This window comes from Vespa crabro, chromosome 6, assembly GCF_910589235.1.
Source record: "Vespa crabro chromosome 6, iyVesCrab1.2, whole genome shotgun sequence".
In the NCBI taxonomy this organism is placed as follows: Eukaryota; Metazoa; Arthropoda; class Insecta; order Hymenoptera; family Vespidae; genus Vespa; species Vespa crabro.
In genome coordinates, this window is record NC_060960.1 from 5,194,304 (window position 1) to 5,217,268 (window position 22,965).

Sequence of the window (22,965 nt, forward strand, 5' to 3'; positions counted from 1 at the left end):
TTGATAAACATATATCGATAATGAAATTCGAAGGAAAATTGAAGTTTAAAGGTAACCAATGAAACTGAATAGATTCTATTTATTTGTATTCCATTTATGTGTAAAAGAAAATTCGTCTTGAACACGTTACATTTTCCTTGGAGAAGGTAGAAAAGAACTCTTCTTTCATAAATTGATTTTCTGAAAATATACTTTCGCTTAACGGTTTTCCGAAAATGGTGAAATTTAAAAATGATACTTTGTATGAAGAATCCTAAAGATTAATTTTTATTAAATATTTAACAGAACATAATTATCGCTTTTCATCAAAGTTTTTATGATTTTTATAAAACGAATCTAGATACTTAAAAATCTTGTCAAATTTTTAAAATCATTTTCAGAAAAGTATATAAAGATTTTTAACGAGGTCGAATCAATTTCGAATTGTACAATTTTTAACTCCAAAAAGCAGACGGTCTTACAGATTGAAAATAAAAATTCTTATCTTCACATTTATCTATTTCCAAAAATTCTGAACAATTCTGAACAAAAAGAAATAAAATCATCATTTATGTTCTCGAAAAAATTATTCTATCACTTATTCGTGAAAAAAATAAATTAAAAGAGAAAGAAATCAGTAACTCAGATATACGAAGATAAATCTTTTAGCCAAGATATAAGATATTCTTATTTCTGTATATGGAAGATAAAACGATACTGGAGAGAAACTCTTAAAGAAAGCACGTGCAAAAGCATCGTCTAGAGACAAAAAAATATATAAAAAGTAAAGTTAAAAGGAAGGAATAATTTCTGTATTGCACAGTTCAAGAAGTAGTGATAAACTACTCTCGAGTCAAAGTAATGTTAAGAGAAGAAAAAATAAATAAAAAAGGAATGAGAAAGTGATTCGGCACATTCGTCGATGAGTTATAATACATTCGTTAGTTCATTCGTTCGGCGAACTTTTAGATCTCCTCACGATTGCGCAAGCGTTGTCAAATGAATACAACGGAGGTGGTATGACACGCAAGAACGTACATGCGAGCTTCAGTTTTCAGCAAGACCTAGCTGAAACGCGAAGCCGGATCCATTACTCTTATTACGAGTTATCATCTCCCTCGTTCGCCTTTGAACATTATCCTGTTGCGTCTTCGAGACCTCGTGGCTCTTGAAAAGGAGAAATTCGAGCTATTGGAAAATTGATTCGATGTGAAATCGATGACTCAGATTTTTGTGTTGCTGATAATTTGTCGATGGTCATTTCTTTGATCATCAATTAACGTTTTCAATGATTCTTTCAGAGTTGAAACGACGAAAGTGATAAATCATCGGTGATTTGAGTAATGAAAAGAATGTGAAAGGATTGTATAAAGGTATGCTTGGACAGAACGAGAACTTTAACAGGATTTTTTCGTGGGGATTTCGAATTCAGTGAACGTCGAAGTGATATCGTATTTATTTTTGTCATTTTCATTCGTTCATTTTGAATGGCAGCATCTACCGAGTCGGAGAACCATGCGGTTAACGTTGAAAAACGAGTCTCGACGGTTCTCGAGAATGTTTCCATGAATACTTGTACACCCAGCAACTTCCCAGACAAATTTCAAGATTTTTTTGCAGCTGTCACTGAGGATAGCGACGATTTGCCAAACATGCTCGAAGACAAATTAATACCGAGGTGAGACCTGACCATTTTCTGTTTAAAAAAAAAAACAAAATATACAAAAATATATATCAAACGAAAAATGAATTCCTAACTACTGTATTTTTAGGATGCTTTCAAAATTAAAATATTTTTTTATATCTGAACAAATTTGACGACCACGATAAGACTACTTGAGATATCAAAAAATCTTTTGAAATTTGTACGTTTTATATCAAAATCAAAATGTGCGTAGATTCTTGTGTGTGTGTGTGTGTGTGTGTTTGTGTATGCGTCGAAGTGATACCCTTTATAATTTAAATTGCTGAATGGATCGAGTTGAAATTTATATTAAAAATCAAGTTCTACACACGACGAGGATTCACAAATAATTACGACTCAATTCGACTGTATTCTAACTTAAAAATAGAATAAATTATAAAAATTAAAAAATTTATAAAAAATCATACAAAATGGAAAAAATTAAAACTTCAGGAATATTTAAAATAATGTCAGCCGTTAGCATGAACTATAATACATCGATCGTATCTATTGGGAAATGTGAAGTTAATTTTAATTTATTTAATTTAGTAGATTCTTCCATATGTCATTATCGAATTTATGATTATATCTATTTGTTTTATAATACATAACATTTTTCTAATGATATAAATTTTATATTTTCATTAAAACTCGTTGAATTGAATATTCTTTTTTCTGAACAAAAAAATCATAACGAATCTTTTCTGAGCAACTTATTTTAAAACTTAAGTTGAATTAAAGTAGAAAGTAACAAAGGTCACGGAAAAAAGGATGGTTAATGTCGGACTACTTTTGAGATAAGATGTTAGATGTACTAGTAATACGTCTTATATAGAACAGACAAGGATCTTATTAATGCTCCTTCACTTTTTTCGTCATTGGAGATCAAAGCATCATCATCTTTAAGAGTACTTTAAACGAACCGTAATTTCTTTTTCTTTTTCTTTCTTATACTTCTTTCTTGTTACGATACTTCGCGATTTTAAAATAAAGGAAAATAACGAAGGATCTTAGGAATGCTACATAGTTATAAATCGTAGAATCGTTAAAATTTATATCTCTTGACATTTAAAATATGTAACACCTTGATGTTTTATCGATCTCATCATTTTATTATATGAAACTTTGTTTTTCGCTTTTACGTTAACGTCATACAACACACACACACACACACACACACACACACACACACATATATCGTAATAATTAGATCGCGCAAGACTTCTGAAACTTTATACTAAAAAATATATATAACTGTGCTTTTCATAATGATAGTGTATATGTACGTATATACAGCAAAATAAAAATAGAAATTTTTGTTAGATATTTAATTGTTAATAAGATTAATTGAATAGATGTTTGCATATTTACATAATATATATAGGTGATCTCAAATTGAACATCTAAATTATTTATTTAAAAGTTGTGCAATTAATGCATTATGAGACATCTGTTATGTTGAAACTATATTTGATATATTTGAGGTGTGGAAATATCTTCTAATAATCTAGATAGCTTATTAATTTAAAAAATTTACATATTTTTGACCATTCAAAGTATCATCGATAAAAAAATAGTTTAAAAATTATTTTACTATTTAAATAATTTAGAAATAATTTAGATGTTCAACCTATCTATTGTCTTTACATATTCCTCTATATACAAGATATATATCTGTTTATTCTGTGCTACTTAATATCCAATAACGAGCCAATATAATACGAGCCAATAATTTCAGTATTGAAAAAAAATTTTGCAAACATATATCTGCCGATTTTGGTCTCATCAGTTTTACGGATTTGGTATTAATGTAATAAATTTTACTCCGGGAAATAATTATCTGAGTCATTTTATTTTTTATATCTTCGAGCAAATATTCCAAGAAACATCAAAAAATTTTAATGAATCTTCGTAAATTTCGTCTTTTAATTTACCGTACTGTTAAATCGAGAGTTATTAATTGTTTATCCTTTAGTAATTTTCGAACAAGAGAATTATGCTCTCAATATGAGAAATTAGTTGAATGAGATCGTGGACAGGTAATTAAGTAACGATTAAGCGTTTGTTATTACGTTAAATCGATATTGCATATAAATGAGGGATGAAACGAAAATCGAACTTTGATTATATCTTCAGAAACAGCCATTATAGTAGCCGTTAATTGCACTTTCATTATAGTCATAAAAATTGTTTACAACGATCCATTCATCATAGAACGCGATTAAAAAAAAATTAATTAAAAATATCGATCGACAGTCGACAAAAAATGTCGATGTAAAATCTAGACAGAAATTAATTTGAAATCAAAAACATTGCTTTTCGTTTATTAGAAAACAAAATAAAACATATAAAGAATTACATTTCATATTTTTGAATTTATCAATTTAAATATAAGGAATATATTATACTTGAAGGAACATGAGACATTTCTAATGTAATTGGATTTTAATTAAAAATAACGATCGACCGATAATCAAGAAAAATTCTCGACGTGACGTTTAAACAAGGATTAGTTAATTTAAAAATTGAAAATATTACTTTTTTCTTTCAAAATTTTATGTTTCCATTAATGTATTCGTATTGTTGAATTCTTCCATTAAAAGATGAATTGATAATTGAAAAAATATGAATGCTCATATAGGTCGTTGTGCTATCAATAAGAACCCTTATTCGAATTCAATTTTTCAATTCTTGTGATGGATATAAAATAGATTCGTTGAATGATATAAATTGAAATGTAAAAAGAAAAATGTAGAAAACACAAAAATATTCAGTGATCACTCAATGCAAGAAATTGCAACGGTAGGAATTTCCTTAGGAAATCAGAAAATCGATTTCTCTCGTCATCGTCGTATATCTCTGTCTTTCTCTCTCGTGGACAAAGCAGCTAAGAGCATAGAATCGGTAGATGTAAGAATAAAGAAGTTTGCACTTCGGCAATTAGCAAGCCATCCTAGCATACCCAAGTACTACTCTAACAGCTCGAGATTTCGTCGTCTAATCATGAATTCTGCGCGCTGCGCCTACTTAACCTCTTATAAAACGCATTGAAGCTCGGTTTTACGTCTCATATTCTCACGTAAATGTATATATATATATATATATATATATATTTCGTGTATATATGTATCAGCATTGTCAGGTACCCGCACGTGTGTGTGTGTAAAAGAAAGTGCGCGCATACGTGTGCGAAATGATGCCATTTCGAGTGAAAGAACCCTCATGTCAAAACCATCCTCGAAAAATCGACCAAGAAATCGTCCTACGACTTGTGCTATTTTCATTTATAATACCGTTGTTCTATATAGAGTCTTTCATTGTAGTACTTTTCTTTTGTACTACCATAATCTATGTATATGTAAATATGTACGTACATAAGACTGGTAGATACATGAAAAAGAAAATCTGTGGAGAGAATTCGTTGCTAAAAAATAAAAAGAAAAAAAAGAAAAGGAAAAAACATCAGAACGACAAAAATTTCTAATTCCGTCATATTTAATTGTGCATTCTTTTTACGTAAAATATATCTCAAACGGCGTTAGAAAAAAGTCATTCCGTACTACAAGTTTTTCATTATTGTTGCTTAGTATCCCATATGAAAGAGAATCTAAAATATATGTGTAGACACATCTCTATATATATAAAATATTACGTATAAAATGTATATGTATTTGTTCCATATAAAACTGTTTCATCTACATGTATGTCGAATCTTGAAATATTGTCAGATATATTGTAACGTTCAATATGCCAAAGGGCACATTGAGGAGAAAAATTGCAAAAATAAAATTTGTATAGCGAGCTAAACGATCCCTCGAAAGGAAAAGACACGCCTCGTAGAATCTATTTTATCAGTATGGTCGCACACGGGAATCGGTCCCTTCTAACGAGAATAGGAGAACATTGTTGATTTCCAAAGAGGGGAATGCGAAGCATCGTTTTATCTCCGGCATTTCAGGAAGCAGGAGGGTTCCGGTACCGATACAAAGGCCAGAAAGTGGAGCAAAAGAGCTTTCCAAAGGCGAAGTAGCGAAATCGAGGTACGAATTCACCGTAGCTCCTTGTCCGGCACTCAAGGACATGGAACGTTGGATGGACCAAAATCGCCAACGCATCCTCGACGAAGAAGCTCTAGTATAGCTGTTGCCAGACCTACACCTGACCTACACAGGTACTTTCGAAAATTACAAAGAGAAGGAGAGAGAGAGAGAGAGAGAGAGAGAGAGAGAGAGAGAGAGAGAGAGAGAGAGAGAGAAAGGAAGGAAGAGGCTTTTAAACGAAACCATAATAGAAACTTTACTCTAGAACTATGCAAAATTTATGAGTTTAACCCAACAAATAAAAATTGCTAAATTAAAATGTTTTCATTGAACTTGTTAGATTTTTCAATATTACTTTCATTATTTATAAATAACATTGAACTTGGCCTAAAAAACGTTATACATATAAACAAATAGATAGTTTAAGGTATTACATTTTTCTACCGAATATTAAAACATATTAAATAAAAAATATGCAGATAAATAAACTACTCATTATATTTCTCTTTTTTATTTAATATATTTTTGTATGGTGTATATTTGACACGATAAAGTATCAAATTGTGTTAGAAAACGAAAAGAAAATCGATCCTGACCTGAAAAGAAGGGAAGTTCAGATTTTTACAGGCGGAAGCGGGTCCTTGGGGACACCTCTCGCCATCACCAAGGAGTCCAAACTTAACTCCCCCAGCTGTAAGTCCTGGAGTAGCCTCCATATCGTCCCATCTCAGCCCAGGGGCAAGTCCTGGTGGTCCGAGTCCTACTAGTCCTGCCGGCTCAGTTGGACAGGGAACGGGATCTCGTGCACCTGTGCCAAGGCAATATCGTGGTAGAACCAGTAGTATGCCAGCAGTACCACGACATAGGGTGAGTATTCTATCGCGTAAATCTATATATAAACAAATAAGTATGAGATTGTGCAAAACTTTAACAATTTGTGATTGTTAATCGTTCTCAGACAGCTACAAAAGAGTAATATAATTAATTTTTTTAATTTTTTATTTGTACGATCGAAGAATCCAAAAAATATATTTATTAAATATTTTCCCATTCGAAAATAGGTATCACTTTATGCTTCGTCGATAATGCTATTTACGAATGCCATCCTTTTAAGGTCCATTTATATACAACTGGTGCCATTTCGTGTCTAAGCCATGTACCAGATTCGAATTAGTTACTATAATTTTATATCTAATAGTTTATACATCAGTCGTGCCGTATCCCTCATCATCTATGATCCACACGTTCTCCGGTTATATTTGATAGGCATCAATATTTTCCTTATTTCCCGATTTTACAACGGCGGTGTACGGCTGCAGCACAGATTTGTATAAATCTGTCTGAACGTGTCTTATCCGTGCATGACGATATAATATCTAACTTCAAACTAATCACCACATGCATGGACGATCTTTAATCGTATATAAAAGTTCGGACATGGAATGGACACCGCACGATTATATATTAACATATTAATTCTCCAACAATGTTCGTACATTGTTCGGAATGGCTACGACATGGTTATATATAAATATATCTTTAAGCTCCCATATTTAAATTAAGACTCTTTGTAATACATATTGCGAATGGATCATCTGTCTCAGAAGCTAGGAAAAATTTCTTATTGATGAGACTCACAAGTAACATTATCGACAAACTATAAAGTTCTACCTTTTTTCCCGACGTGATATTTAATATTTGCATAAGTAATTGATTTTTTTTTAATGCTTATATAACAGAGACGAATAATATTATTTATTACGAATAATTTTCTAATCTCTTAAGTCTCTTTATACTTCTAATATTATCGTCTTAAAAAAAAAAAAAAAGAAGAATATAGATATAAATCTGGTAATCCTGCATTTCAAACTACGAAAATATGAAATTACAATGACATGATTAATTTTCTGGTTTAATATTATCTCGCGTATGTCGAAAGAACCCTCATTTATCGATCGTATCTGCAATAGGTATCTGCGAAAGCAAATCGCTCTTCATTTTATCGTTCACCATTAATCGATGCAAAAACATCTATAGTAGCATCCATGGGCGTCACGCCGAATACATTTTTATATAAACAATGATATTTCATAATAAATAACGTTATTTGAAAATGTATTCAATTAGGTCTTATTAATTTACATAAATATGTTGTTAAGTAATAAATATAATTTCATTCGTTTGTTTATTCGCTCATTCATTGAAAAAGATATTTGTCTTCGTTCTTAATAAGAACAGAATATCTATAAAAAATATTATTATAAATAACATCATTATTATTGTATTATTACAAGCAATACGTTCGTATTACGCGCCAAAAAAATGACGCGAAAATTCGAGACGAAAAAAAATAATGATGACTGACTGTGACCATGATAATAAAATCATATCTCAAAGTATTCAATAACGTTCTCATCCTCTCAAGCTTCGATGTCGATCGCCAAGCCGACTTTGTGATTGCCTTTGGTAATATCCATGCAATCCAAACAAAATGACAACGAAACCGTCGTGCTCTCGTTCAACTTTTGCTGTAAGCTCGTACCGAATTGCATAGCACTGTTTATCTTGAATCGTAGGACCGAATTTTCATCTAATATGTATTTCGCTGCTATACCAATCATCCACTCATTCCAGTTCTCGCTATTCGACGATATTCCATTCATCGCGATGTCCCAATCGGAATTAACTTTGGAAGAAAAAAGAAAAATAAAATTCAAGAAGCAATAAATGATATTATTAATAAAATTAATTCATAGAACAGTGATTTCTATATTATATCATGTTATATAAAAAGCATATATATTTATATAGCTGAAAAATGATAAGATAATAAATATAGTAACAAATATGATATAGTTGAAATAAATATAATATAGATAAATAAATATAAGATCAGATAAGCCCTTTGATCACCAGGTATTCCATTTTGTATGATCAAGAAAGAAAAACGAGTTCATTAAGTAAATAAACTTTTTCATAGTAATCTAAGTGCAACTTTGCTTAATTTTAAAGTGAAAATCATTGGTATTTTTAAAGGCCACGAAATGTGCGAGCGCATACTCACGATTGTTTAATTTGTTCTATAGCGAAATAGAAAAGTGCAAGGAAAAATTTCATTTATAACGTCTATCGCTTTAAACTTTCCTTTTATATATTGAAATATGAATTTTCTTTTATCCGACAATTCGATGAATTCGAAATATTATTTAATTATCGAAAAACGTAACGAGCAATGTTAAATTAATTTTATTCGCGGATAATACTTTGTTTTATAAGTTCAAGAATTTTTTTTTACGTTATAAAGATCTAGAATCGTTTAACGTTGATTTAATTAAAAAAAATAAATGTTTCACTTTTTTTTTTAAATACAGGATAGCGAACATTCTTCATAAATGAGAAATATGGAAGTATAGAATACTTAAAAAAATGATTAACCTTTATACAAGATAGAACAACCAAATTCGCGTGGTATCGAATTGCATCTTAAATGGAAGAAAATGTCCTGAAAGCCGAAGGCTACTCCGATGTCGTTCTTCGTCAACTCTTTCGTAGCTGTCTTGTAACCACATTGGTAACCTAGGAAGATCTCCTTGATCTTCATAACAATTCCACCATAAAGATTCAAGTTCGAGTCGAAGTTGTCGTTAACTGTGGAAAAAGAATTTTTAAAAAAATAACTTATATTATGAATAAGATAATCGTAAAATAAATGAATAAGATAATCGTAAAATAAATAAAGAAAATAATGAAATCGTAAAATAAATTTCGTTTGAAATTTTGGTTTGAATATTTTCGAAAGAATATTTCTCTCTTTCTCTCTCTCTCTCTCTCTCTCTCTCTCTCTTTCTCTGTCTTAGACTAATCATTAAGTAAATACTAATAATATCGCACAAATTTGTTAATGATGAACATCGGAGATGTTGAATGATTTAATCCACATATAACATGCCCTCGCTAATTTGTTAATCTTACTCGATCTCTAAAGTAGATCAGAACTGAGAACGGTTGCTTTCCTTCGAGGAGATAAACGAGCCTGAGCTTCGTGGTTTCTTGTTTGAAACGAAAAAAATCCTGTGGGTAGCCACTGTAGAAAATGACTGGTGTCGAGTGACTTAATGCCATTGGCCTAGACTTCGTTATATTAATGGTAAAATGACATAGACACATATGCTTTTTTTATTCGAACGTTTTAAATAATTATATTCCTTTATAATTTATTTTGAACGAATATCTGAATATACATTTATTTATTTATATATTTATTCTTTCTATCGCGAAATAGAACAACCTAATTCACGAATTTTTCTTTATCGTAGAATCACAAAAATATATAATTCAAAGGCACGCAATTTCTGCTCAATATAAAATAAAAATATGTATTTCAGAGACGAACTTTTATAATTAACTAATATATTATAATTAATATTTTAAGTTCTTTGAAACTCGGTAAGTTTGTTTTATTGTTCATTTGTAAAGCGCACATGTTTATCCCTAAACAAATATATAAAGTAATTATTTTATGCAGCTCTTCTTTTTCCCTCTTTTCACGGTAATCAAAGAAAAAGGATAAAAATATGATTAAAGAAAGCGACTTTATATTTTAATTATCTCGCAGGTTTTAATTAAATAAATGTTACCTCATACTATTAGAATTTAGCAACTTCTTTGTGAAAAGGAGTTGTATAAAAATGTTGTAAAGAAATATAACTTAATTATAATAAAAAATCGGTACAAAACAAAATCAAAACAAAAACACAATCAATCTAGATTTACATTTTATGATACAATGGATTCATTCATTAATGAATTATCTTATGCATTTAGTATTTACAACATTTTATATGTTTGTATAATCTCATTATACATTGTTTTGTTTCGTTGACATAAATTTAATGATAATAAGAGAGTAAAAAAAAATAATACCAACCTAATGAGCAAACTCCAGTGACCCTCTCGTTGCTGTATTTTGCATCGAGTTTCATGCCCTTAAACGAAGTTTGTGGATTGTAAAAGAATTCGGATAACATGCTCATATTCTCGATAATTTTCCCAGTCAGTTCGCAACCTATGGAAGCCGTTCCGTCGGTCGTCCATCTTTGTATGAAGTTACCGTAGTCTTCAGTCTTATATTTAGTTTCTAAGAGACCATCCAACTATTCGTATGAAAGAATGTCAACATAAACATAGTTTTCTACTTAATTTCTATTATTTTTATATCGAATTCATGACCGATATTATTCTTATGCTTTATGATACAACCTATATTTCAAAGTTAAATATCAATGATTGAAACCAGTTGCAAAAGAATAAAAATACTACATTATATATATATATATATATATATATATATATATATATATATAATATAATAAAATATATATATAATACAATATAATAATATATAAGTACTATATAATTAAATAACTATATATATAAGGTAAAAATAAATGTGTTATTCTAGGATAGAGATGATATTTAACCAATATTCATTTCACGAAGTTTATAGTAATAGTATCAACAAAGGTAGCTTATTAGAAAATAATATACCCAGAGAAATAGAAAGAAGAGAAGAAAACTTTCATAAAGAGTAAATAAAGAAAAGGTGAAAGAAAATTGTTCCTATATTAATTATACCTTCAAAACATCGACGTTTAGGGTCAAGTCGCTGGTCATTTCAAATACACCAGTTTTCTTCGATTTAACGTTCAATTTAAAGATACCTTTGCCATAGTAATAGCCTGTTTTGAAGACATCTCGTGCGTTTTTACCAAGCTCCGAGAAAGTAGGAACTTCCATGTCAATGATGATCAAGGGATGACGAAAAAGAAAAAATGTTGGCAAGAGAAAAAACAAAAAGATAAGAAGGAAAGAAGGATTATTCTTGAGAAAGGCTAGAGCAAAACTTATCGCTCGAATGTTAATCGTCGAAAACGATTACGTCGTTTGTCTCGTCGTTGTGATCGTGATGTTGAATTGATTAAAATCAGATCGAACAAAAAATAGAAGGACCCTTGCATTCATAAAAAGTAACATCGCCGGCTCTGTTTGCCAACCCTTCTAAAGGACTCTCAAAAATTTCTTTCGATTTTCTCGTAGATAAAGTTGATCGATAATTTTACGCTATCTTAGGGCCATTGACAGATCACCGAAGACCAATGATATTCGCTTCACGAATTTTCTTATAGAAAGAAACGAGTCACGATCGAGAAGACATCGATTCAATTATCGATCTTTTCTTCTCTTTTAATTTTCAAACGAAATCGAACGATGATCGATTCCTAAACTCGAAGGTTCTTTTTTATTTTTACGATAATTATTCGAAACAATTGACTTTAACTTTTACACGTTCATTTATTTAAACTTGATCATATTATGTGCATCTCTTATGAATTATAATATTTTCCATATTTTCGAGTTAAAGATCATTGACATGAAGTATGCAAAAAAGAAATTTATCTGGCGGCTTAATCATTTCCTAAGAATAAATGTACATATCGTAGTCAAAAAACTTCGATTATTTTGTCCATATGAAAGAAAATAAATTAAATGGATATTAATCGAATGCTAAAAAGATAATGATCATTTTATCATTCGACAGTACCCGTATTTGTGAACAATAATATTATAATGAGATTTAATTATTTGCAATCATTAATTTTTATTGTATTTCTCTCTTCTTTTTCCTTACCCTTATCCTCTCTCTCTTAAAGAATTATCAACATTATACACATAAATAATGAAATATTAATTGATTTAATCTAACATCTAATTCGCTTTTATTGAATTTTTATGCACTTTTTAAATTCACGTACAAATGTCATTGTGATATTTAAAAAAAATCTGCTGACTGATCGTTGAAAGAAAGAAAGAAAGAGGGAGAGAGAGACAGAGAGAGAGAGAGAGAGAGAGAGAGAGAGAGAAAGAAAGAAAGAAATCTAATTCGATTAGTGCATAGTATTAGTCACATCGAGGATTCACTATGACCTTAATATACGCTTGAAAGTTTGCCACTAGTATTGTTTCAAATTCCGGGACATTGTCTCACACAATTCAAATTATGCCCTAAAAGACAAACAGAACACTCGTGCAATTCTCTTAAACTCTCAAATCCATTACCGTCTATTCTCACTTTTGCAGCCAATGTTGGCAGAAACGAAACGAGGTGGTGCTTGTGGCGGTGGTGAAGACGGCGAAACCGAAGATGTTGTCGAATATTACAGATTACGATCGTTCTCCATTACAGCGAATGGCGTTTTTAATCTCGGCGATTCATTGAAGAGTCGTCGCAGCAAGAGCATCAATAGTGTCACCTCTTGTAGCACCAGTTGCAGCAGTACGAGAGAGGTTCGATTACTTAGGTAAGAGAGAAACGAAAAGTAAAAATAGATAACATATTTTACTTCGGATATATTTTTCTATACTTCAATGTGCGTTGGAAGAGAGAAAGGATAAAAAGAAGCAAAGGGAAAAAGAGAAACATTTATATTTGTCTTTTTATTTACTGGGTGAAAGACCAAAGAGACATTAAAAGGCTTCCATCTTTCTTAATAAAATAACGAATAATAAGTATAAAACTGTAAAACGTTGGATGAAACAAAATAAGTTTCCGCTAATAAAATGTTATATTTTCTTTCTTCCTCTTCGTTTTTTTTTCTTGCTACACGAAAACCTACATATTTGTTTTTCTGCCTCAGCTCGGCTTCGCAACTCTCTGGAATAGAAACGGAGGAAGAGACGAGTAATGAGCGAGTGGCTACTTACAAGGTTGGCATGTTAGGTGCATCCGGGGTTGGTAAAACCGCTTTAACGGCGCAATTCACGACCAGCGATTACATTTGCGCTTACGATGCTTCCTTAGGTAAATAATTCCACAGAAATGTTTTATCGTTGTAAATAATTCCATCGGTTTTTGCTTTTTCAAAAGTAAACAATTTTAAATTATTTAATATAAAAGTATGCAATATATGAATATAAATATAAAATATAAAATACAAATAAAATTTAAATAAGTTCTCTTTCAGATGAAGAGTACGGTCAGAAAAGTGTTTCCGTTATGCTCGACGGTCAAGAAACTGAATTGGAAATCATTGATCATCCGACCTCGGAAATGTCGGTAAGCAAACATCGTTAGTAATTAAAAATAAGATCTAATATGAAAATTCGTTAGATTGTTCTCATGATTGAAGTTCGGCATTTTATTGATTCGAGGTCGAGTCTTTTTGTTCAACTTACAATCCAGATGTCTACGTGGTCGTCTACTCTGTAGTAGATCAAAGGAGTTTGAAAGTGGCAGAGGAAACTTTACTTTATCTATGGAATAGTGACTATATGGTAAATCACGGTGTCATCCTAGTCGGGAACAAGGTCGATCTTGAAAGGAAACGGGAGGTTCACTCTGTGGGTAAGTAAATCCGTAGGAACTTTAAACTTTCCAATTACATTTATGCCAGGCAACTTTGTCGTAGAGAGAAAGAGATAACGTCACCTCGTATCATTTGACGAGGATCCTGCTTTTATTGTCAGTGCTAAATCGAAAATCGAAATTACATGCAAAATTTTGCAATTTACATATTTCATATACAGGATAGAATACAATAACGGCGTATCTTCATTAACTTCGAAACTATTATCGTCCAAATAGCTAATCCTTCAAAATGTATTCGCGCGTGCGTAATTTGATTTTATATAGTTATTTTGTTTTTATAAAATATATATTATTATATAATATATTTATTTATTTGTTTAATATATTATTACGTTAATTTATTAATAAATATATTTTACTAGAATTGACCGTATGCTCACTCTTCCCTCGTAATTTTCTTCTGCTTATTTTTTCTTTGTTTATTGGAACAATTGAACATCGATTCGCCATATCAATGCTGCATTTATCGATGAAACAATCGAATTGTTTGATGTCAATACTATATATGCGCCACTGGCAATCGATTCTACTTTTTCACCGATTCTAGTGTCGCGTAAACATATAAATATAAAAAGTATTCGCCATTGTAGAAAATGATAAAATAAGAAATTCATGTGAACGAGCTCTTATCGTCATTTTTCCGAGTAGAAATTGCGAGTTTTAAGATGTTTTCTCAAGAAAAAACGTAACAGTTTTTCACAATAAAATTCTAACACGAACCGCAACTGTTACTCAAGAGGAAATCCTTAAAGTTATAAACTTATTTTTATCGTACGCTTCTTTGACAATTCTACGTAAAAGTGATTGCGCGGTATTAAGCCTACAAAACTTGATTAAAACTTATAATAGATATTTTCATCTTAAGAAGAAACAGTAATCTCACATGAAATATTATTATATTCTCAGTTAAAAAAAGAAAAGCAAAAAACTCACATTTAAATTATCAGAATTATGTTCTCTCCGGAAATGTGAAATTTAATGAGAACAGTTTTGAAATTAATGAAGGTGCTGATCTTACATTTTCATATTTTCATTTATAAATAATCTATTTTATTAACAAATTTTAAGCATGCATATCTATACACGGTCATACTTGTATTCACTTATTTATAAACTTTATAAACATGCATATGCACACATACATAATATATGTATATATATATATATATATATATATATATATATATATATATATATGTGTATGTATGTATATATATATGTATGTATATATATGTATGTATATATATATATATATGTATATATATATATATGTATATATATATGTATGTATATATATATATAAATATATATATATATGTATGTATATATATATATATACATACATATATATATATATATATACATACATGAACTATATGTGTGTATATGTATATAATATATTGAATATAATTTATTATAACAAACCTGAAATAAAAATCTAGTAAAGTTTCTTGATCACGTTAACAGTCGGCCGACGCTTAGCGAATAGATGGAACTGCAAATTCATCGAAACATCATCGGGATTGGATCACCATGTCGATGAACTCTTAGTTGGTATCTTGGCGCAAATCAAATTAAATCCTCAACGTGATCGAAATCAAGCTACGAGACAAAAAAAAAGTAAACATCGTAGGAGAATCTTAAAAAATTTGCTCGGTTTCAAGCGGAAAACTAAAAGCTGCGAGAATCTCTTCGTCCTTTAAGAATCTCTTTACTTTATTCTTAAATGCCCAAAGACAGTAAGTCGATGTATAAATTGCATGAGAAGATATAATATATATTCAATAAGTAGTATCTTCATTTTCATCGATCTTCGTGAATATCATAAAAATTATTAACATTATCAACTAATGTTTCTAGAAATTCAAAATATTAAACACAAATATTTATAATTGTTTGACACCAATTATAACAATTGATACTATTATAACAATATTCTCATGGATCGATTAAAATAAGATGTCTTGTGTAAAAAGTGATCTGTACAATTATTGACCACTGCATACTGCATACACATTCGATATGACCAATCAGTCTGGCCGATTTCCAAGTGGTAACTAATAAAAGTACTGCTTCCTTTATACTTCATCGAAAAGAGGAAATATATATATAATTATTTATTATATATGTATATATATATATATATATATATATATATATATATATACGTATATATATATTTATATATATATAGTCGTGCGAATTGATGAATTGCTACGTAACATTATGTGTAATTTCTCAAACACATTCTGTATTTATTTTTAATATGACTACCAATAAGAATACGACAATGTTGAATAATGAAGCAACGAAGAAAAATGATAGTTCATTACGCAATAAATCATCGAACTTATTCCCGATAATAGATTTCTTTCGTTGTGTCGATATTTCGACGATATTGTAAAACATAATAAACTAAAGAAACAGGAATGACCGTAAATCTTACCATATATATGTGCATGGTATGTTACCGAAAAAAAAGTCGAAAAGTTACTTTCAATATTAAAAAATCTTCCAGAGAAGTACGTGATATCTGAAGAAGCGGTCCAAAAATAATATACAACAAATAAAAACACGTTAAATATGTATAACGATAGATCGTACAAAGATGTGAATTGTGCCAAAGGCGTACCAAAAATAAAGAGAAAAAAGAAAAAAAAAAGAAAAGAAACGTTTCTTATCCGTTTCTTTCTATTGCCGAGCCTATTTTTTCTATTTTGTTTAAACAAACAAAACTTCGTTAACGAACCAATTTTCTGATTTTGATTAAAAAAAATAAAAAATAAAAAAAATAAAAAACAAAGAAAGGTTTCGAAATCATCATTATTTTGAAATATCCACTGAATGTACACATTTGTATATGTATGACAACACGCGCACGCGTAAAAGAATGGCTCGATAACTTGCTTTTCTCACATTCCATCCACACGAACCCATGATCTCGTTATAAGATTCTATTTTCAAATCGTCCGAACACTGAGAACTTACCTTCTAAAGTTCTTCGTTATTCATAAATAATACAGTTTGTATGATCGGATACTAATCGATTACACTCCACGAAATAATATTAATGCGTACTTCTCATTAATATAAGATAATTTTGCATAATATATTTTGCATAATATATATTTAATATTATAATCAATATTGTCGTTATTTTTATTATTATTGTTGTTGTTATTCTTATTATTCTTTTCTTAATTTTTTCTTTTCTAGTTTTATTATTATTATTAATATTCCAAGTAATCGAAGAAACTTAATTTATATATACATGTGTTATATTGATTTATATATATATATATATATATATATATATATATATATATATATATATTTAAAAATGGATCTCGTTAACGTTTCGCTTATACTTTGTTAATTATTTATAAATAAATAAATATTAATTTTCAATCAGAGAACGAAGGTATGTTTTATTTTAAAGATATATATTCTCACGATTAATTTGATTAAATACATACAACGTTGTATTTAAGAAATGTAAAACATCAATCATTTCTCTTATCAACTTGTGTTATTGTAAGAAATCTAATATAGCATTTCTCTAGATTTATCACATTAAGGATTATTTATTAAATAAAGGATTATACGTAGCAGTTAGGAAAGATAAGCACGAGAATAAAATCAGACAAAAATGATTATGTTCTTTTGATAAGTATTACGTCGAAACATTCTTATTACGGACGTCGCAACATCATCATTTTTCAAGTAGCTTTTGTCCTCACAACCACTTGACCTCCCGTTAACTGCTCTCACCTACGCTATGATTTGTCATAATGTTGGTCGTCGTTATTCGGACATCTTCGGTTGCGGTCGATCTAAAATTACAGGGAGACTTTTATTAGGTTCGCTTCATTTCCGGCTGGGTTCATTCTCGTTCGACCCAACTAACATTCACCCACACTTATTCTTTCTCTTCCTCTCCATCTTTTCTTTCCTTTTCTTTTTCAATGAAGTAGTCGTCCTGATCAATGATCTGTTTTATCTCGTTATATAACAAGCACAAAATAAAAAGAAACAGTTCTGTAAACCTCATCAATACAATCTAAATGTCTCTTCACGATTCACCCGCAATTTCTCTTTCTCTCCCTCTCTCTCTTTTTATGGACGAATCATATATTTCTTAACCGAAATACAAGAATATAATCTTCCAGTTTCATTATAGTTTTCTTTCAAATAGCTATTTACTGTGAATGCACATGTAAAAAATATATGATGTACGTACAGATATATATATATATATATATATATATATATATATTTATTCATTTATTTAAATAAAACGATTATTAGACTTGATCTAAAAGTAATACTTGAAACCTTCTTTTATGCTCCGTGCAAATTTCAAAATGTTTCGCTCCAATATTTCTAGTGTACAATTATCGATATTTTTTTAAGAAACGCCTCTATGGAAAGATAAAGAAGCCCATATCACTTTACTCTTTTTATTTTTTCTCTCTATCTGTTTCTCTTTTCGTCTGTTCAATCGTATTTTGAAAAATCAGCAAATGCGAGGGTAGCATGGTAATGGACAGCACGGTGGACAGCAAGGCCTTGGAGGAGGCGGAAGTGGTGGTGGTAATGGACATAATGGAGGTGGTAAAGGACAAGGACAGCAGGGTCCTGATGATAAAGGCAAACAGCATGGCGGTGGTGGACAACACACAGGTCTCTGACATGGAGTGATACAGCCAATCTCTTGAATTCTAGGTGGTAATATTACACGACATATTGGTTGTGGTGGAGCGGGCGGACATTTGCTATAAAATGATATTTCGATAGATTTTATGAAATTCAAACATTGAATCCAAATCAACATAAAATAATTTATTTTATAATGTAAAAAAAATGTTTACACATATATTGGCATTACCAACAATCGATAGCACAGAGAAGATACTTTAATTCTTCCATATCGTTCCAACATGGCGACGTCTTTTTTTTAATATTACAACTCATTTTATTAATGTTATGAATGATATATTTTGTAATTTTTTATACTTGAATTTAGAGAAACAAAGTCTAGGTTATAAATGTTGAAGAGATTTAAACGAATCGAAAATTATGAAAAAATCGATATTCGATACCTCTATATATAACAACGGCACTATCTTATAAATCGATTACATAAATTTGTTTAATTATGCGTTTATGTTACTTTCTCAGATTGTGAATTTTATATATTTCTTAATATTTTTTTCTTGATCAGAGAATCGAACATTCAGATAGCATTTGTGTTATTATATATATATATATATAATTATACTAAAAGATGTCTATGTCTAATAAATCAACTGTTTACAAACGAGCAATGTTACTGATCGCATCGTACCTTCCCCAAAGATTTCGTCCTATATTTTTACATCCTGCAGGTAACATAAATAAAATTTTTTATAATTATTTTTTATTTTATTCTTTTTCTTGCAGGACCTACAACAATATTTTTCTGGGCTCCAACTTTTAAATGGGGTTTAGTAATCGCAAATGTAGGAGATATTAATCGTCCTGTAGAAACGATCTCTCTTAGTCAAACCGCCAGTCTTATGCTAACAAGCGCAATATGGTCAAGGTCATATATATTAGCATATTATATAATTGCTTCGTATTTTATTGTTATTAATCTTCTATCTATTTAAATCTCATTAATTCAAGCAGATACTCATTGGTAATTAAACCAAAGAATTATAATTTGTTTAGTGTGAATGCTTTCACATGTGCTACAAGTAAATACCTTTTTGGTAGAGCTTTATTACATCGTATGGAGCAAAAGAAACAAAAATGATATAATGAAATCGATATAATTCGGAAATTTATCATCATCTATTAATGTATGAAAGATATGAATGAAAAAAAAACAACATACGTAAATAAACATTTATTATATAAAATTATTTAACAGTAATACTGACAATACGAATATCGTCATAAGGTTTATCGGTCTTAGGATTCGTTTTTACTTGACTAATATTTTGTACTACTTCCATTCCTTTGACCACCCTTCCAAATACAGTATGTTTATTATCCAACCAAGGCTGAAAGTCAAATAATATCAATATTAATAAAAAAAAAATAAATTTATGATTTAATGGTATCAAAGTGACAAACTTACTGTAGGTGTTAATGTGATAAAAAACTGACTTCCATTTGTATTTGACCCTGCATTTGCCATACTTAAAGTATATGGTCTGTCATGTTTTAAGTGAGATCTAAATTCATCTTCAAATTCACCACCCCATATACTTTCACCACCTGTCCCAGTCCCAGTGGGATCTCCAGTTTGTATCATAAAACCCTTGATTACTCGATGGAATATATGTCCATTGTAGTAACCATTTTTAGAATGAACACAGAAATTTTCAACTGTTTTTGGTACATCTTTACCAAAGAGATTTGCATGGATATCACCAAGTGCAGTGTGTATAATTGCAGTGTCATAAATTTTTTGTACATTGCTTGCTTCAGTAAAAGAAATAATATCTTCTTTAGAAGGCTTTTCATTAAAGACATCTCTATCACATTCTGGACTCTTTATATCCTCTGGCTCACGCCTTGTAAACATATAAAATCTATTTTTCTTATGAGCTGTACAAAAAAGAATTGGATCTGGTCGATTCATTTCCATTGTAGGATTTTCAGCAGCTTCCATTTCTACTGATACAGCTGCTGCAGTTTTTCTTGCTTTCCCCTACATATAAATATTTAAATAAACATAAATATATATAGAAAATTGAAAGAAACACATCATTGAAGAAAAGGTATACCTGAAATAAAGCTAATTGCATAGGACGTATATTTTCAGGTTTTCCCATTATTCTAATACATTTGTTTGTATAAAGATTCACAAGTTTAACACCTAACATTGTGCTATATAATATCATATAACCAGATTCATCAAAAACTATACTTCCTATATTTGTTTCGGTTTTATCTAACTCTCTTTCAACAGCCATTCTGAAAAATTTTCAATTATGAAGAATTTTAAATTATATTTGTATATCATAATAACAATTATATATTAATATTATGTAATACCTTCGTCCAAATTCCATGTTTGGTAATTGTTGTGTATTTTGTTGCAATTCAGAAAATCTTTGAAGACTTTCATCAAATATTCTATACAATTTTCCAGTAAGAAAATTAAAAACTCTTACTTTCCTATCTCCGCTAAGAGATGCGAATCTTTTACCATCTGCAGATACTGCCAAACCACATGGATAAGTTTTATTTTTAGCGAATTCATATAAATCTGTGTCTAATTTTGAATCAAATTTAACACATTTTGGAAATTTATACTCAGTTTTAGGTCCTGTCCAATATTCTAGTATACCTGCCTTATCAACTGATATACATGTCTCATAGGCAGTATTATACTAGAATAAAATATAAGACATATGTTTAGGATTAGGAGCACTTATATCCATATGTAATATTTTTAAATAAACTAAAATATTACCTTCATAAATACAACAGGTTTTGTGTGTAACTTTTCAAAAACATGCAATGCTGTACTAGTTCCTTGAGCATCATATATACATATTTTATTTGAATCTTGTGAAGATACAGCAATCACAGCAATTGCATCACCAGCAGAATATATCCACTCGGCACAAAGAGGGATAAACTCTAATTTTATCATATTAATCATATCTGTACATATAATATTTCAATTATATAATGCAAGAAAATTCTTTTGAGGATATAATTCCTATTTTATATTAGCAAAAAGATATGCTTACCAAAGTTAATTATATCAAATATTTTCATTGTTTTATCCAAACTAACTGTACATGCATGTATGCCATTGGAACTTGCTGCCAAATATTGTATGGCCTTCAAATGAGCTCTGAAGTGCTTTACAAATTCTATCAATTTTTCTTGCTTTTTCCAAAATTTTAAATGTCCATCACAACTGGCAGTAAGTATAAAATATGACCTGTAATAAGAAAATAAAACAATTTATTCTTATATTTTATAATACAATCTTATTAGTTATATAAAAAACACTAACTTTGTTACCACAATGTGAGTTATTACATCTCTGTGCATATAAGATTTCTCATAGCATTCACAACATGGCAAATTACTTAAATATACTTGCTCATATTCCAACACTGTAAAAATAATAAAAAACTGAATAATAATATGTAAAATGATATGGCAAATTAACATTTTTGATATTGTATGTACACAAAATTATATTAAAAAATTAAAGAAAATGAAATCAACCAAAACCTTTATAATAATACAACAAACAGAAATAAAACACATATAATCGTATAGAAATTAAATTCCAATATATTTATTAAATATATACAGAAATTTATTATAAATAATTAGGTTATGTATAAATGAACCTTTTTGTTTTTTCTTGGGTACCGTTTCCAAAAATAATTGATTAGCCCCATCGTCGTCATTATCATCTTCATCCTGTTTTCTTTTTTCATTAGACATTATCAAAAAGAAAATTATCGCTCCTTATAATACTTCCAATCAGTTTGAATAACAACATACAGCGCCACCAATCTGCATACGGAAAATGTTTTAACTTCTATCAACTTTTCTACGTCGCATAACGGCACAAAGACGATCGATGGAACGATTCCTAAACGCGATATTTCACCGTGCGACGGATATTTTCTATATGTCCACATTTACATGGCGGTGAACCAAAATGCATCAAAATCGTGCATGACTACGTGCGTTAATAAAACAATTATCAAAAACAAGTAAACCGATCAAAAAAATCTGATGTGTTTTCCGCACCATCTAGCATAGTATTTTACATAAATCCATTTATTCAAAATCAAATATTGTGAAAACTT

The 22,965-nt window shown here is 29.8% G+C and overlaps 4 protein-coding genes across 7 annotated transcripts; 2 read left to right on the plus strand and 2 right to left on the minus strand.

The window, feature by feature from the left end:
* The first annotated feature begins 1,049 nt into the window (after window positions 1-1,049).
* On the plus strand, window positions 1,050-17,298 carry LOC124425019. 4 transcript variants are annotated; one of them, XM_046964761.1, is made up of 9 exons: window positions 1,054-1,188; window positions 1,281-1,657; window positions 5,622-5,834; window positions 6,321-6,570; window positions 12,841-13,061; window positions 13,398-13,561; window positions 13,725-13,816; window positions 13,912-14,104; window positions 15,596-17,298. In XM_046964761.1, the coding sequence occupies exons 2-9, from the start codon at window positions 1,467-1,469 to the stop codon at window positions 15,829-15,831; spliced, it is 1,560 nt and encodes a 519-aa protein (XP_046820717.1). In that variant the 5' UTR covers window positions 1,054-1,188; window positions 1,281-1,466; the 3' UTR covers window positions 15,832-17,298. The 4 variants fall into 4 exon arrangements, with proteins under 4 accessions (XP_046820716.1, XP_046820718.1, XP_046820719.1 ...); XM_046964760.1 differs by having other exon boundaries at window positions 1,050-1,657; XM_046964762.1 differs by lacking the exon at window positions 15,596-17,298 and adding an exon at window positions 14,154-15,105 and having other exon boundaries at window positions 1,050-1,657.
* A 587-nt stretch (window positions 17,299-17,885) lies between these two features.
* On the minus strand, window positions 17,886-19,102 carry LOC124424791 (small proline-rich protein 2H-like). The gene is made up of 3 exons (XM_046964292.1): window positions 19,017-19,102; window positions 18,682-18,903; window positions 17,886-17,961 (listed from the first exon to the last, which is right to left on the minus strand). The coding sequence occupies exons 1-3, from the start codon at window positions 19,100-19,102 to the stop codon at window positions 17,886-17,888; spliced, it is 384 nt and encodes a 127-aa protein (XP_046820248.1).
* Window positions 19,103-19,415: 313 nt separating this feature from the next.
* LOC124424796 (mitochondrial pyruvate carrier 4-like) lies at window positions 19,416-19,925 on the plus strand. Its single transcript, XM_046964298.1, has 3 exons — window positions 19,416-19,515; window positions 19,571-19,712; window positions 19,799-19,925. The coding sequence occupies exons 1-3, from the start codon at window positions 19,416-19,418 to the stop codon at window positions 19,923-19,925; spliced, it is 369 nt and encodes a 122-aa protein (XP_046820254.1).
* A 78-nt stretch (window positions 19,926-20,003) lies between these two features.
* On the minus strand, window positions 20,004-22,767 carry LOC124425025 (peptidylprolyl isomerase domain and WD repeat-containing protein 1). The gene is made up of 8 exons (XM_046964776.1): window positions 22,498-22,767; window positions 22,152-22,254; window positions 21,880-22,076; window positions 21,597-21,790; window positions 21,176-21,513; window positions 20,905-21,094; window positions 20,253-20,828; window positions 20,004-20,175 (listed from the first exon to the last, which is right to left on the minus strand). The coding sequence occupies exons 1-8, from the start codon at window positions 22,592-22,594 to the stop codon at window positions 20,032-20,034; spliced, it is 1,839 nt and encodes a 612-aa protein (XP_046820732.1). The 5' UTR covers window positions 22,595-22,767; the 3' UTR covers window positions 20,004-20,031.
* Window positions 22,768-22,965: the final 198 nt, after the last annotated feature.